The sequence below is a fragment of the Uloborus diversus genome, chromosome 1 (genome assembly GCF_026930045.1).
Source record: "Uloborus diversus isolate 005 chromosome 1, Udiv.v.3.1, whole genome shotgun sequence".
NCBI lineage: Eukaryota > Metazoa > Arthropoda > Arachnida > Araneae > Uloboridae > Uloborus > Uloborus diversus.
The window spans coordinates 47680302-47697475 of record NC_072731.1 but is presented as its reverse complement, the minus strand read 5'-3'; the positions used below and the strand labels follow the sequence as shown (position 1 = coordinate 47697475).

At 31.1% G+C, this 17174-nt stretch overlaps 1 protein-coding gene across 1 annotated transcript in view; it reads right to left on the bottom strand.

The window, feature by feature from the left end:
- The window catches only part of LOC129220153 (lachesin-like), a 428258-nt gene extending 411591 nt beyond the window's left edge, over positions 1–16667 (bottom strand). Inside the window, exon 1 of the mRNA XM_054854546.1 lies at positions 16283–16667. Coding sequence (XP_054710521.1) covers positions 16283–16364 — 82 coding nt within the window. The 5' untranslated portion in view covers positions 16365–16667. The remainder of the gene's footprint in view (positions 1–16282) is intronic.
- Positions 16668–17174: the final 507 nt, after the last annotated feature.

The window sequence follows — 17174 nt, the reverse complement described above, 5'->3', positions numbered from 1 at the left end:
TTTATTAACTAATTCTTCAGTATATTATGGAAGTTTTGAAAAGGTTTCTAAGAATTCAAAAAAATCGAGCACCTTAATTGTATATTGTTGACATGTTTCGTTTACAGTCCATAAATTATATCTGAAAATATTATAGATTTTATTAAAGACAGTCAATTGAAAAGATACCAGACGTCACAAGAGCGTTGCTGTTAACGTATTCGCATTTGCCGTTATTAGAGAACGCATCGAAATATCTTGGGATGGGATAGGAGTATTCAAAGTAGATCGGAGCATGTGCGGTCCCTCACATGCGCAGGAAAGAGCAGATAATCTTACAAAGATGGAAGTACACTTGACGCGGCAGTGCTTGCGATAACACTTGTTGAACTTCCTTGTTGATACTGCTGGTTGTTAAATTCTTTAACCACGTGATAACCTTTAATTAAGATGTGTATTCTGAGACACTAAAAATCCTTTGCAGATTCACCTTTACTAATAATAAAGCTCAAAGTCTCTCTGTCTGTAGGATGTCTGTACGATGTCTGGATCTCTGTGACGCGCATAGCGCCTATACCGTTCGCCCGATTTTCATGAAATTCTGCACAAAGTTAGTTTGTAGCATGGGGGTGTGCACCTCGAAGCGATTTTTCAAAAATTCGATTTTGTTCTTTTTCTATTTCAATTTTGAGAACATTTTCCGAAGCAAAGTTATCATAAGATGGATGAGTAAATATAGAAATTATCATGACGTGGAATGAGAGAGCGAATGAACATAGTCAATTGACGCGAAATTCGTCATCCATTATTTGTAAATATACAGGCGCACCGAATGACCTTTTAATTTTCAACTACGGGCAAAGCCATGCGGGTACCACTAGTTAAAAAATAAAAGACCAGTGCTGCTCATGAAGAATGGTTCTTCTCCGTGATGACACGCGTCCACGCCAAATTCAAGTGGGAGCAACTTGATCATCCGGATTACATCCCAGACCTATTGCACTGAGATTTCCATGTGTTTGACCATTTGAAAAAGCATTTGGAAGGGAAGCGCTTCAACACTTATGACACATACTTTGAATAAAGTCATTTAGACTCACAGTATCGTATAGTACGTTTTTATTTGAACACGACTCATAAATTGCCTTTCAAATCAATTACAGTAGCTCTTCTCAATATTTTTGAGTTTATGTAACGCCTCAGATTGTACCCAAGTTTTTGCAGTTCTTAGCAACTACAGCAACCCCACTCTATGTTTAAAATGTATGCTACATTTTTAGTGCCCTTTTTACATCATAATCAACACAAAAAATAAATGTTTAATATTTATGAAAGCAAAAGGTCAGAAAAGTATTGCATAGTCATTTTTTTCTTGAAATATTGAACCCCTAAATAAAAAACTCCAGGACCATTCTCCACTATAAACCCTCTGAAACTCATTTTTTTAAAAAAAGAGACATATTTTTTTAATCTTTATATTATTGAAGCATGTTAGTTGAACATCGGGAAATAAGATAAAACATTTGATTTAACAGAATTTTTAAACATAATTAATTTTGGAAAGTCAGCATTATGATTCTTAAGTTTTCCCATTACAATCAGAATGCTCTGCATTTTGTTGACTTATTACAAAAATATTATGTAATTTTATTTTTTTTACTTTTAAATGTGTCTACATTATTTTCCTTTTCATAGATAACAGAAAGAAAAAAATATTAATAGAACATTTTTCAAAAAATGAGGAATTTTTTTGAACAAAAATTTATATCCCGTGCGTAAAGCAAAAACATGATTTTTTTTTGTTTTTTAAGATTAATGTTCACAAACAACAGAAACTGCTTTGAACATACTTTTTTTTCTTATTAAAATTCATTCCTAAAAGGTTTTTTAATGAAGGTTTAATATTAAAAGGAATATGAGCATTTGTTTTCATGTCCCGTGCATAACGCGAATTTCTCTAAAAACATAGAAAGTCAAAAACTCCACAAGAATTTTTAATTGCAAGTGGATGATTTATTTCAACAACTTCAATTGTGTTGTAGAATACTTTATCATCTCGCGTAAGCCAATAAAAAAAATCTTACTTTTCTATCGGAGAAACCTCTATATTTTAGCCCAAAACTTTGTAACGTCTACAGAAGACAAACTCTCGTCATACTTCATCACCATCCATTTTTTGCAGAAACATTTACAGTGCACGTGTCAATATTTTATTAATTCGTGTAACAGAATGAATAATAATAATAATAATAGTAAAAAAATATTTTTCAAATCATTTATCTGATATTTTTTCTGAAGCTTTGCTAGTTACTTTGTATAAATTGGATTTTACATTTTTAGACAATGAAAATTTTTGAAAACATTTGTTTTTCCAATAAAAAAAACCTTAAAGCCAAGGAAAAAAAATTAACTTGAATTCTGAAATTTTGAATTCAAATTATGTTTTTCGCAATCACGAGTTGCGACAGGGCCCTACTCATTGGGGGCTATTGATTCTAGAAACAGCTCCTGTCCCCCCAAGCTTACCCCTTCTCCTGAGCGCTTACGTGTGTATAGCTGTGTGTGTGTAGGAGCGCTTGCGTGCATGTGTAGGCTTGTGTGTGTGTGTAGACCTGTGTGTATGCACGTTTACTTGTGTGTATGTGTGTAAAGACTTGTGTGTGTATGTGTGTGTGTGCGCGCGTATGTGTAGGACATGGACGCTCCCGAACAAAAGAAACGGATTCCAGGAGAAATGTGCTCGGAGCCGCGCCTGCAAAGGCCGGTGGGCGAGTGGTGCTGGTGTCCCTGGTCCAAGCTGAAAAAGGCACGGACGCCAAAAATGGTCAAATGAGAACAATAAGCAATCGTGATTGCTCAAAAAAAAACAGCATGTGTTTGCTAAAATCCTGCATATTTTTTTCCACGGTTTAAACGATTATTTTTCAACAGATGAGATGTATTTCCTTCCCTTTGGAACCTTAATTTTCACAACCTACAACTTATTATTCATAGAGCAAGTTACAAGAGGTTGACTTTGGTCGTCCCGCACGTGACGCATGCAAGTAAATTAAACTTCATAAAACAAAATTATTTAATAAAAATATAACTGTCTCAGAAGTATCTTTGTACCAAATGCAAAAATTAAGAAAAAAACGTGCTAACTTCTTTGTAATTAAAATATTGAGATTTATTTCAAAATGTTGGTTAAATTTTTGCGTCCGATTATAACCGCACGTGACGGTGGAATGACCGGAATTGGTAAAACGCTTCATTTATTGTACAAAGAACAGTGTTTCTATAGTTTTCAAATCGTCTTATATTTGAATTTGCTAAGTATTTGGTTGCTGAATATAGTATTCGACTGAACCGAATATTCGGCTTATCTGTGGAATAGGCAGTATACCGAATACCAACCAATTGTTCGGTGCATACCTTCTTCTGATAATAGTCGTGAAAAGAAGATACCTTCCAAAAAACTTGGAATTTTATTTTTTTAATGACTTAGTTGAAGAAAGAAGTTTTCATATATCACGCATTTCAGACGCATAAGAAAAATTTTTTTGTCGTAGCATGCAAAACTTTTAAAAGCTGATAAAACAGTTTGGATTTTCATCTTTAAAAATAGAATATGTTTCTTTCAGCTATGAAACTAAATAAATTTTAAAAATTTCATTTTTCACCCACTTTTACAAATAATGATCTCAATCTCATCTTATGTTTCTGTTGTTGTAAATACAATATCTGGGTAGAAAAAAGCTGGCACTAGATTCTGAGACTCTTGATCACTGACTGTATTACACTGTTAGTTTGTAAATGATCAACCCCAAGTGTTTTGCAATAGCACAATTCGCAGCTTTTTTTTTTTTGGAAATTTAGGTAAATATTTCAGTGATTTTTCAGTATAAAGTAACGTATTATCCTAATGGTTACATTATTAAAATTTAAAGTATATATACAAGTAGTTATAAAAATAATGGAAACACTCTGTGACAAGTGTGTTGGGAATTGCTATTCTACCATAAATGTTCTGTTAGTAAAGGTGCCTTCTGACTCTAATCACTCACACTGGTGAATCTAGATGGTGATTGAGTTATCTGCTCTTTTTTCCAATATTGTTCGCTTTTTAGACATTACAATCCTCTTCAATACCGTCGGTTTCTTTCACTAATCATCTCTTTCCGTCCACTATTTTGCTTTGCCGAACTTGTCTCATCGCGCAGCGTGTATGCTGTCATGACTTTAGATACTGTATCTATAGAAACACCAAAAAGTTGACATGTTTCAGTTACACTTGCTTCAGCTAGACGCGCTCCAACAATTTGACCTCTTTTTTCCTTTCTCTTCCTCTTTCTTTTAGAGAGGTCCGATATTTCACGCGCTTGAAAAAAATCCAAGACGTTCAGAACTTCAGTTAACCCACCATATACTACCAGAATATGTACATTGCCATTTATATATATAAAAAAAATCTAGTTTTAGTCTTTATTAAGTATGAAACACATTCAAAAATGGCACTTTTATTCACAAGTGTTTCCATTATTTTGATAACTACCTGTATGTATATATTAAGTACTAGCCGCCTGCGGCGACCAGCTGGTTCGCCTTCTTACGCCATTCACCTTTCTATGCAAGCAAGCCACCTACGGCGGCTGTTTGGCTAACTTGTCATTTACCTTTTTACTTCAAGTTTGCCGCCTTCGGCGGCTGTTTAAACAAATTTGGCTGCAGTATTAATCAATCCATCTCTATCTTTTTTTGTGCCATTCACATTTTTACGCCAAGATTGCCACCTTCGGCGGCTATCTACCTTTACGATCAATCTCTAAATTTTCTTTTACATCTCTATTTAGTTTAACCTCCCCGCTCATTTCCTAATAAAAACAAAGATCACTCAAAACACCGCTTTTTTTATTTAAGTAGAACAAAAAAAAAAGTTATCTCCAAAACTCCCCGTAGTGTGCAAAAAGTAACAAAGTAAAGTAAGTGACAAAGAAAAAAAAAATCTCGTTGTTTTTATTGAATTAAATGCGCACAACTATGAAATGTAACGCAGTATCGAAATAGCAAAACGTCCAGCTTGGGGGGGGGGAGATGGAAAATGAAATAAATGCATTCCCTAAATTAAACAAAAAAAAAGGAAAGAAAGAAAGCAAGCGCTGCCGGAAAAACACGTGGTCATCAAGTCATAAAATGTAGAAGTAAGCTATATAGTAAAAAAAAAAAAGATTAACATTGTTTGCGATTAAGATTCCGTCGTAAATATCGAATCGAAATCCAAGTAGTGACGTCAGAAGCATAGAAGATTGAAGAATGCTTTTTTCGACCGATGCGTAGAAAGATATGATGTGTTCAGCATTAAAAAAATTGTAAAAAAAAAAAAAACTATTGCGTATTTTTAAGAACTTTTTTTTTCTGAAGAATGCGAAATGTTTTTACTATTACCAACTTAAATTTTAGAAATGAGGCTTTGATACTTCTCGCTGGATGATATTACGAAAATGTAAAACCCAGGAAAAAATGCAAATTGAAGGTTTTTTCAAAAATTCATAAAAAATACAAAAATTGCTCTATCTTCAAAATTTTTTCATTCATCATATTTAAAATTAAATTTCCAACACTATAGTACAAAAAACATTTGTGTGGTGCGATTGGTTCGGGGTCTGTGAGGTAAAAAGTACTAAAAAGTGCAAAAAAAAAAAACACATAAAATATTAAATAACTTTTTTTCTAATTAAAATATCAAAAATCGAAGCCCGAGGTGCACTTCTTCGGCAGAAACTGTACCTGTATACCAAATTTCATCTTTCTAGGCCTTACCGTTTTCCCGGAAAGCGCGCCACACACACACACACACACACAAACATCTTATTTTATTATATGTATAGATGTAAAATACTTTTTAACTGAACTTTCACTTAAAATGGTAGATATTATTGCCAACACTAGTTTTTATTTCATTAGAAACACAACTACCATTTTAACTTTAGAATTCTTATAATTGATATATAGTAACATTCAGACATGTACCGTGCATAACAATGGGTATGTCCGTGCATAACACAAATTAAATAAATTTGCAAATTTTCTAATTAATGTATTTAACCAAAATGTAGCATAAGCGGGCTGAAGAATGGATGGTTAGGAGATAATAGAATATATAACGGAACAGAATGGTTTGATAGAAATTATAAACTCACAGAGTATATGTAAGTGGGCTGAAGAATGGATGGTTAAGAGATAATAGAATAGATAACGGAATAGAATGGTTTGATAGAAATTATAAACTCAGAGTATATGAGACTTAGAAGTAAGATTTGTTTTTCTTCCCGTGCATAACGAGCATATAAAATCTTTTTTTACATACTTAAACTAAACTTATTGTTTTGTTTTGCATTTGAAATTTCAGAAAAATTGTAGATTTATGATCCAATTGCAAAAAAAAAAAAAAAAAAGAATTAATATCCTTTTTATTTATTATTTATTTATTTATTTATTTATTTATTTTTGGTACTTTAAATGTCTGCAAATGTCCCGTGCATAACAGGAGAATGGCATTTCAAATAAGAGTACATATCTCCTGAAATATCTAAGAAGCACAAAAAATGCAAATGGTATATTTTTTTTTAAATCGCCAGATTGTTAATTTAAGGTACATTGACCGACTTTACGTTAGAAAAAAAATGTTAACAAGAATCTGGATTTCGTGCGACCACTTCAGCAAGTATCTACAGAGGGATCTATCAGCAACTATCTATTATCTACAGGTCAATTTATTCATTTTAAAAGATAGGAGCTATTCTGGAAAAAGTTGGAATTAATTAAGAACTTGAGTTTTCATTTGGGTTCATACTTTTAAGTCGCTACACCGCCCTAAAAAGCCACATTTATAGACATACTGTTCCTCTAAGAAAGTTTCGAAAATGATCAAATGTAATTTTGTATTGTGAACTCCTCATCTCTTCCAATCGTCTTCAACAAAAGTAGTCCTGAAGTATTAAAGCACTGGGGATAAAAGTTCGCAGGAAATAAATAGACGGCAGAATTGATTACCTGAGGACAGCTGAGATCTGAAACTTCGCTTCAATAGGAGACAGGATGTTATCGTTTTTAATGGAAGTTCAGATAATAACGAGGTCATCTCTAAAGAAGATTAAGCACCTTTATTCACTTTTTTTCCCTTTTGAAGATGACTCAGTGTTGAAAAATATCTACAGACTGTATTTTTTAAAGCTTTTGAAGTCTATGATTGTTGTTCGGAAATATATTTTTCGGAGTGATTTATTTTTCTCTTCTTACTTATCTTACATTTTTTTGGATTGAAAAGTGGATGTTATCGTTACTTCCATAAAAGACACCTTTTGGTAAATTAAAATGTCTTAGTTCTTTAAGGTTTCGGTTATTTATCTACAAAATGAAAGCAAGTACTAAACGCAACCTTTATATTTTATTATTTTAATATATAACATGTGGGCTGAAAAGTATGTAGGCTGGCACACAGATAACGTTAATAGAATTTAATCCATGTTGTTTTTAGTTAGTACCAATTTTAAAAAGATAAACTTATTAATTTCACAGCAGTCGGACACCTGACGTGTGAGATATGACATTGTGAGTGAAGCGTTATTGTGCAAAGAATGGATAATAAAGAATTTTGTGTGTTGGTGAAGCATTGCTTTTTGACGAGAAAAAATACTGTTGAAACCAAGGTTTGGCTTGATAAACATTATTCGAACTCTGCACCAGGTAAATCAACTGTTGAGAAGTAGTTTTCTAAATTTAAACAAGGCAAAATGAGCATCGAAGATGATGCACGCACTGGGACCCCCAATGCAGCTGTTACCGACAAAATCATCAAAAAAAAGTAAAGTTCACAAAATAATTTTGAATGATCGTGAAGTGAAGTTGATCGAGATAGCCGAAACTCTAAAGATATCAAAGGAACGCGTTGTACATATCGTGCATGAATATTTGGACATGCAAAAGCTTTGTGCAAGTGGGTGTCGCGCATGATTACAATTGATCAAAAACAACGACTTTTTGATGATTCGGAACAGTGTTTAACGATATTCAACCGTAATAAAGTGGAATTTTTCCGTCGATATATTACTATGGATGAAACATGGCTCCATCACTACACTCCAGAGTTCAATCGACAGTCAGCCAAATGGACTGAGTGAGATGAACCGACTCCAAAGCGTGGAAAGACTCAACAGTCGGCTGGCAAAGTAATGGCATCAGTATTCTGGGATGCGCATGGTATTATATTCATTGATTGCCTCGAAAAGGGTCAGACCGTCAACAGTGATTATTACATAGTGTTGTTGGAGCGTTTGAACGATGAAATCACGAAACAAAGGCCTCATTTGAAGAAGAAAAGAGTTTTGTTTTATCAAGACAATGCGCCATGTCACAAATCATTAAAAAGTATGGCAAAATTGCATGAATTAGGATACGAATTGCTTCCTCATCCATTGTATTCTCCAGATATGGCCCCCAGCGACTTTTTCCTGTTTGCAGACCTCAAAAGAATGCTCACTGGAAAGAAATTTAACACTGATGAAGTAATCGCCAAAACAGAGGCTTGTTTCAAGGCTAAAGAGAAATCTTACTTTAATAGCGATATTGAAAAACTTTATGAATGCTATAATCGCTGTATCGCCCTCAAAGGCAACTATATTGAATACTATTATCGAATTTAATCAAAAAAATAAGTTTTACTATGTTAGCCTACGACCTTTTCAGCCCGACTATTATATTAAGGATGTTTCTGAATAACTGTTGTAAATAAGTTTCAATAAACAAGGCAAAAAATACCATAAACATTTTGATTATATTCAAATGATTTTAACAACTTTGATTTACTTTCCCTGACATGATTCTACAACATTGTATTTAATTAGAGAACCAAATCAAAAATCGATAGTCAAAACCACAACACACAAATATCTTCCAAAAAAACTGATAGCCTTAGATCTTCCTCGTAGAATATTAAATTAAAGTCTTAACCATTAAGAGTGAAACAAAAAGAAATACTTCAGTTTAAAAAAACAATTTCCTCTTTTAAATATGTACGTAAAAACCCTCTTAAATTATTACTAAAATATTGAGTAAGGAAAAAAAATAGTAAATTGATTTTTGAAATACAACAATAACTGACAAACTATTAGAATAACTGAAATTAAGATAAAAACTCTAAGTTTATAGTTAAAAAAATAGTTCACTTCATGTAACTCATTTTTTTATGTATTCTGCCCGACATTAGAAAACCCTAGATCTTCTTGTAAAAAAAACATGGCACCGGACCATCAACACTTCGAATCCTAAGGTTGCGAAGCAAAATAAATAAATAAATAAATAAATAAATAATGAAAACAAAGAATTCCTGGAAGAGTGATATTTTTTAAAAATTATTCTATAACGACCGAAGCCAATTAAGTTTGTAGGACAAAGTTATGGGTATATCACAATACTTTAATGTTTCGAAGAGAAATCTTTTCTTCTGAAACTGACGATGCAAATTCTTTTCAAAAATGGTTATGAAGAGAGCAGAAACATGATTTATAATGATAGATCGAGCTCAGTCAACTATACTTCATAAAAGTAGTTAAGAAACCAAAGCAAATGAAACTGTAAGATACAATGTAATAACATAAAAATAATACCTAATAAAGATCTTCAGATCTTCTATAAGAATCATTTTAACTCTTCAGTAACAAAGTTACTTTTTAAACCATTAGTGCTAGTATGTGTGCGTATTTTCATTCATCAATTTGTGCGTAAATACACCACACTGAACTGAAGTACATACTTCGATTAAAACCTTCATCCTAAAAACAGATTTTAAGTGTGCAATCACCCTGGTTACGTGTGAAGATTTTATTTGTACTTATGATGTGAAGATCCGGGAAGTATTTCATCATTATTTGTTTCTCCTGTCTGTCGTATGATAAGAAGTGTGGTTTTTCGAAGAAACTACGTTAAAATCTCAATCTAAAAGTAAGGCCAGAGTATAAAATAGTTTTAACACAGGGTTTTAGTCTAAACAGGCTTGCACTTCGTGAGACAAACAAAGAGTAACAAGCAAACTATTCAATAAAACTCGAAATGGCTTTCAGAGAATCGCCTTTCAGATAACCAAAGATGTCTCAGAGGAGAAGAATGGCGATCAAGCTTTTAAGCCTTAACATACCGTCTTTAAGGTTCAGTATAGTATAAACTAGTTAATCCTTAACTCCTGCAAATCGAGTAAAACTATTATGTACTCAACTCATGCTTAAACCACAGTTAGGACCTTTATTATGATTTTTAATTATTATCATATTAGTTTACCGTTTAAAATATTAACTTAGTGAATCCTAAGTTAAATAATTATATTAGTGGCATAGTTAAAATCTAATTTGCCGTACTGATAACAATATGCAACTTTAAATTAAAAAGACATTTTGAATATTTAATATGAAGAAAAGACTTATTCTTTCTTGCAGGAAAACATGATAAAAATATTTAAATTAAGGATTGAAGTTCTGACAGTTTATTTGTTGAAAAGCCCATTTCACTTATAAAAAGCATAGATTTCTAGAGTTTTTACACAAATAAAAGTGCAGGAATATTGCACATTATCATATTGATCTCCTCAAAAAGATTTTTTTTTTTGAAATTTATATTGAACCGAATGGTTGAAATTCTATAAACTGTACAATGAGTGTGTTTTGACAGGAAAAATACTTTCTTTGATAAATATTTTATTTACGTACTGCCATTTTCAAAATATTTTTTCTCAAAACCCTATCTTATTTCAATGATATGCTGTTACAAAATGCGAAAAAAAAAAACAATAAATAAAAATCATTGAGAAAATAAGCAAATGTTAATAACATTTTCGGGAAAAAAATTCTTCTTTTGTGGTTTACGACTTGTTATAAGTCATTTTTTATATCTTTAGTTTCGCTTTTTCCACATCATTAGTTTTCTTCAAATCGTATTTACCGTCGCACTGCCGTATGTCGTTAGAATGTTGGATCAAGTTGCCATTCTTGGTAATGCTTGACTTTATATTTGGCCTATTGTCCGTACATTTTTCAGAGAGTAAATGGCTTTGAGATAGTGCAAGACTTTGGTGAAAAGGAAAAAAAAAATAAGGAACAAGTTTTAAAAAATACTGCAAGAACAGATTATTCTTAACCATTTCCTTTTGGGAGATGAGGTCTATTTATTAAAGAAAATTTTTCGTATGTTTATAGTTTCAGCAAAAAAGTAAAGTTTCTTGTTAGTATTCTTCATATGTTTCATAACTAAGCGACGCCTTTCAAAGAACTTTTATTTTGGTTGATTGGAAACTGTTACGTACTTATCGTAATTATACAGCAACTGTTACTTGGAGTCATTGGTAAGTTTTTGTAAATACGTAAAGAAAATTTTAATTATTCTAAAAGTCATCAAGCATTTTTTTATGTTTAAAATTCTTAGAACACGTCAATGCATAATTAATATCTTAACACGCATCAAAATAATAAATCTATATAAATAAAACAAAGAATATATGTTTATGAATGTATATGTGTATGTATATATGTGTGTATGTTTCTTATACCAATCCACAGTTTTCGTCGGATCTAGACCAAATTTGGCAGGGAGGTACTTGGGCACCAAAGAAGGAACATAGGGGGGGGGGGGAGGGGATTAACGCTGAAAAAGAACCGAACCGTTCGAATTTTAATTTTAGGGCCCGAAAATGGCATTAAATGGCTGTTTCTACCCGAAATAATTATCTAGTTTCTTAGATTTTGGCGCCATTCGAAAGCGCGCCAAAAACACACAGAATTCTTTGAATTTCAAAAAAAAAGGCTGTAAAATCACCAATCACCGGGAAAAATTAAAAAGCACGGCTAAGTCTAATGGAACAGAAATTTTAAATCAGAAAATTGTCGTTTGCGCGATCTCATTTTAAATTAGCGTTCAGAAGGTTGCCACTTTTTTTCCCTCAGTTGTTGATTAGTTAAACTTTTGTTTTTGTTTTGAGGTAAAAATTTCTCCTTCCGATTATTATTTTGCGAATTATCTTCTTTTTTTTCAAAGGGTTTTAGTTGTATTCATTTTCGGGAACTTTCGATTTGCCGTTTTCTTTCTTTGAGAATGATTATTTTGACGGAAAATTTTAAAGTATTTTTTTCTCCAATTGAAGCCTAATTGTTGAACATGCGTCACTTGACAAAACTTTCATTTTCGAGGTAGACGTGAAAAATCGGGCATTGCAGTTAGTTAAATATAGAACGCAAGATTTTGTTTTATTGGCTCAGTGAATAAGCAAACAATTTGGTAGATTTATAGTATGCCATATTTTAAATTCTAGATGGTATATTTTAGTATTTTAAATTCTTAGCACATCCTAGGTCAAAGTTTCAAAAAATATATTAAATTTCTCTTTTGCATTTTTGTATTCATTTGTTTTCCCATGTATTTCAATTTTGCTATGATTTTTAAAATATCTTTTTTTTTTTAATCTTTTGAGCACTTTCTTTCTCTACACGATTTAGACTGCATCTATCCTGCAAGAGTGTTTTTTTTTTTTTTTTTTTTTTTTGTATTTCACTCTAGAGTTTTGCTGTTAGTTTTCTATTTTTACAGATTTTTTGCAGAATTACAGATTATTGCAACAAATACAACGAATCTTATAGCCGAAAAAGCTTAATTGACTTTTGCAACAGCTAATGTTCTCAAGTAAAGTTGCATTGTTGGATTTCATTGTTGGAGTTTTTGAAAGATTATGCAAAAAAAAAAAACATTTCTCTTTGTACAGGAAAAACAAGTCATATAACTGTCGCTCATAAAATCGAATACCCAAAAACTACTACCTACATGTGTTCCCGGTTACTTAAAATGATTTTTAAAATATAAATTAAAAAAATCAGCTTTTGAAGCTTAACAGCAGTTACCATAACATTTTAATGTTAAATGAATAGGGATTTTTGGCCAGATAAACTTTATTATTTTCTTTTTATGTCAGTTTTTAAAGCAAATAAATCCTCAAGCACGATTAATTTGGAAAGTCTACTAAAACCCAAAAAGAAAAAAAAAGACCATTTCGATTCATATATAGATATGTTTCAGTTATAATATCAAATATTAAGATTTTTTGTATCATCATTAAGATATCGCGCTAAAAACGTCTATTGTGTAAAACAAAAAAAATATGATGCCAAAATCTGAAAAACCTGCTTTTCCGGTATGATAAAAAACACTTATATAGTCATTTTCATATATTTTTAAGCGTCTGTTTGGGAAGGTCTTTTTTTAGTTACTTAGATTGATCTCTTATTTGATCTCTGGTGTCTTTTTTTTTGGTTAAAGTAATACGTTTGAGAAAAAAAAATATGTGATCTATTTGTAATCAGGTAAAGCTTTTCTTTCTTTCATTTTTTTAATGTTGCCTACTTATTTATTTTTCTTGTTATATTTGTTTCAATAAAAAATCAAAAGGAAAGTAAAATGTGATAGAACCTCAAACACGTACCAGGAATGTTTATTTCTTTTTTCATTACAAACATACTTTTCTTTTTTATATGTATTTTTTAGACAGTGATAGATAAGTCTTAAGTTATTTTTTTTTACTTAAAATTGCACTTATTTTATGCCTGATTACAGAGCATTCAAACTAAGAACGAAAATTTGTTTCATTTTTGAAACACAATTGTACATTTAAACTTAAAAATAAAGGGAAATATTATTTAATTCGTTAAATTAAAATTGTAAATGCATGCATATCCAACCAATGGACAAACCCTCCATGAAAAAGTATTTCCATCGCAAAAAAATTAAAATAGCATTTCATATTTCGCAATATAAAACATGTTCATAAATCTCTTAAATCATTACAATTTAAATAAAAGGGAGATTGAAGTGTACATTTCATTGTTAGTATTTTTAGTTTTGTTTTCTCTAAAATCATGTTGCATTACGTATCAGATTAAGAAAAATCCATCTCAATTTCCATTATCACACAAAATTAGCGAAAATCTGCGGAAAATAAATTGCCGATGTATGTAGTTTTCACTATGATCAATTTTTCTATAACTACCTGAACTAGTACTGTTGCCCAAGAAAACTTACTTCTTAAAGTCCACCATATTTTTACTAGATCTGCTCAATTTAACCATTTTTCAAAGAATCCAACTAAAATTTTTGTTGAATTATTTACTTGTTTCTCACGTAAATAGCTTATTTTTAAAACAAAACAGTAACTGCCTTGGCTCAGAAAAAGATTTTGAGTCACAAATGTCAGAAACGGTTTTTAGACAAACGCAGTTAGTAAGAATAACGTCCGAGTTTTTCATAATGAATAAATAGTGAGGCATTAATCATCAAAGGTGCTGATTTAAGGAATCGATATAAATTAAAGTATCATTTTGATTCTCCTATTTTATTAGTAAAATGCGTATATATATATATATATATATATATATATATATATATATATATATATATATATATATATATATATATATATATATATATATATATATATTCATAATGTTTGTGTATGTATGTTACTTATACAAATCCACAGTTTAAGTCGAATCTTGACTAAATTCGGCGGGGAGGTACTTGAAAGAACCTAGAGGGGTTTTCAACCCCCAAAACAGTACCGAACAGCTCGAATTTTAATTTCAGGAACTTTAAAATGACATCCTTCTAATATGGGGATGAAAAAAAAGCTTGCAAAAATTAGAACAAAATATCCATAGAATCCCCGGATTCTTCTGCATCAGATAAAATGTGTTTCAATGGTCCAAAATAATTAGAACGTTAGTTATAATTGTAGCTAGTTATTTTCTTAATGGATGAATTGATAAATTTTGTTGTGATTATTGTTTTAAATATTGCATAAAAAGCTGAAATTCCTTTTGTTAACATTTATTTTTTGTCGAACAAACATTATAAGTGAAACGAATTTCATAAAAGATTTGTTTTTTTTGGGGAGGGGATACTTATCATTCAATATTTTCTCTAAGTAAGCATTGTTGATTTTAAAAAAAATCTATATCGGAAAATCATATCTAAATATCAACGAAATCCCAATTAAAAAATGAGCCCTATCCCCTTCTCTCTCCAGTTATGTTATAACTTCTGAACCCAGTTAAGATGAAAAAAGTTTAAATTTATTGCAAACTAATTTGTCTTTTTAATGACGGATCCTTTCTTGTATTTTAGTATTATTACACTCATTTTGGCATTAAGAAACAGAAAGTAAGTTGAACAGCAACAGCTGTACTCTGTATTTCTTCCATTGCTAAAATATTATTCTATATTTAAAACAAAATACAACATTTAAATTAGAATCATTAATTGAAAAGCTTAAAAGCAGTAGTAAGTTTTATGCATACTACTATTAAACCAATTTAATAGTTAAATGGCAAATTAACGAAGTCTGTCGCATTTTTAACAGAATATTTATGTAGGATAAGACAGTTTTTCTTTGAATAAAAAAAATCCTTAAGAAAATAGAACGTTTGAAAGTTATCTAAATACACTTCTGCACAGTCGATTCACTTACTAAATTTATTTATCTGCCATAAATTACTTTTACTAATAAACGTCTAGCTAAAGAATATTTTAAAAAATTGGCTCAAGTGCTTCTTTTAACCTTCACAAGTTAAGTAAGAATAAATATTTTTTCCTTTCGAAGATTATAGTTTTAATTTAGGGTTTATCTTATCTACGATATTAGAATCTGCTTTTTTACCTATTCATATTTTATCAAAATTAAATAGTAACATATATAAATATGCAAGAACAAGTTGACAAAATCAAGTTATTTTTTATTCGATGACAACCATTCCAAAAGATTTTCCTTTCTTGATTATATTGTTAAGAAGTAATTAACGTCTTGCAAATCTCTATAGTTACCATACAAGTAAAAACACCTTACAAAATTTTACATTATGAAGTATTGTTCTGTCATTGCAATTTATTTGATTTCCTGCGGTTAATATTTAAATGAATTTTCATATTTTAGTCCTTGATTTAAAACTAAATAAAAAACACTATTGACATATGCTGATCATTTTTGAGACAGTCGAAGGTCATTTTCTGTCACTTACCTAAGATGATAAAGTGTAAAAACAATTAATCATGCTTTGTGTGATGTAAGAAATTTTACAAAACTTAAAGAAAAAAGGGGAAAAAACATCTTTCCTTTTAATCTGGAATTGTTACATATAGTTTTTTTTTTCTGAAAGTACTTAAAAACGATTTTGAATTTTGTTAAATCCCCTTCCACCTTTTTCTTTTTTGAATGAACCAATCAGAGAGCAATCATAAATACCTTTCGCAGAAGACGTCTGATAGGCAACAGCACTGAGATATCCATGGATTAGGCAAAATGCCACAGCAATACTGGCCCACATGTGGATAGCTGTCAATTAAGTTAGTTGGAAGATGAAAAACTAGTAGGCAATCCAATGTTGTTATTCCAGTCAAAAATCAGTTTTTTTCACAAAGAAACAATGTCATAATTCTCTAAATGGTTTGACAGTCCCATGGAAGAAAGTGATGTAAAAGTTTAACAAACTAAAGTGACAAATATTGTTCTTATATTGTTTTATGACAAGAAACTGAAAATTATTTTTTTACAGTAAAAATTGTCTCAGAACTACTGAACCCTTCAAAACTCGTGTAAAAGGAATGTAAGGGTAATACTGGAAAACGGAAAGCATCTCTATCCACTCCCGACGCTGCCCTAACATTTATTCGTTTCCCGCGGCTCCTGATGCTTTGGAGGTCAGGGTTGCTACAAAGTGGACGCAGTTTGTGTCCGTGTCGCCAAAGAGTCGCCAAGGCAATTAAATCGCCATCAACGCCGAAACGGGCGGATCGTTATCTGCACAGAATGGTTAATAGTGGAGATGATGTAATGCACCCAGGTTCTCGTGAGAGTTTTAGAATTGCCGTTTCCTTCGTAACATTGTGGTGAAAATGAAGTGCTAATTGTGTAAGAATTTCCTGTTTCAACTGCTTCCAAAAATGCAGAGGAGATCATCACTTATATATTTACGCCCTTTACACAGTTAAAATGAAACACAATAGAATGGAATGTTTTCTTCATTTTCCAAATGCATTTTTTTTTTTTTTTTTTGTGTGATCTTCAAAAGTGTCAAGTGCAATGTTTGCAAAGAGGAAATTTAAAAAAAATAGACAAATAATATATGTTAAACCCA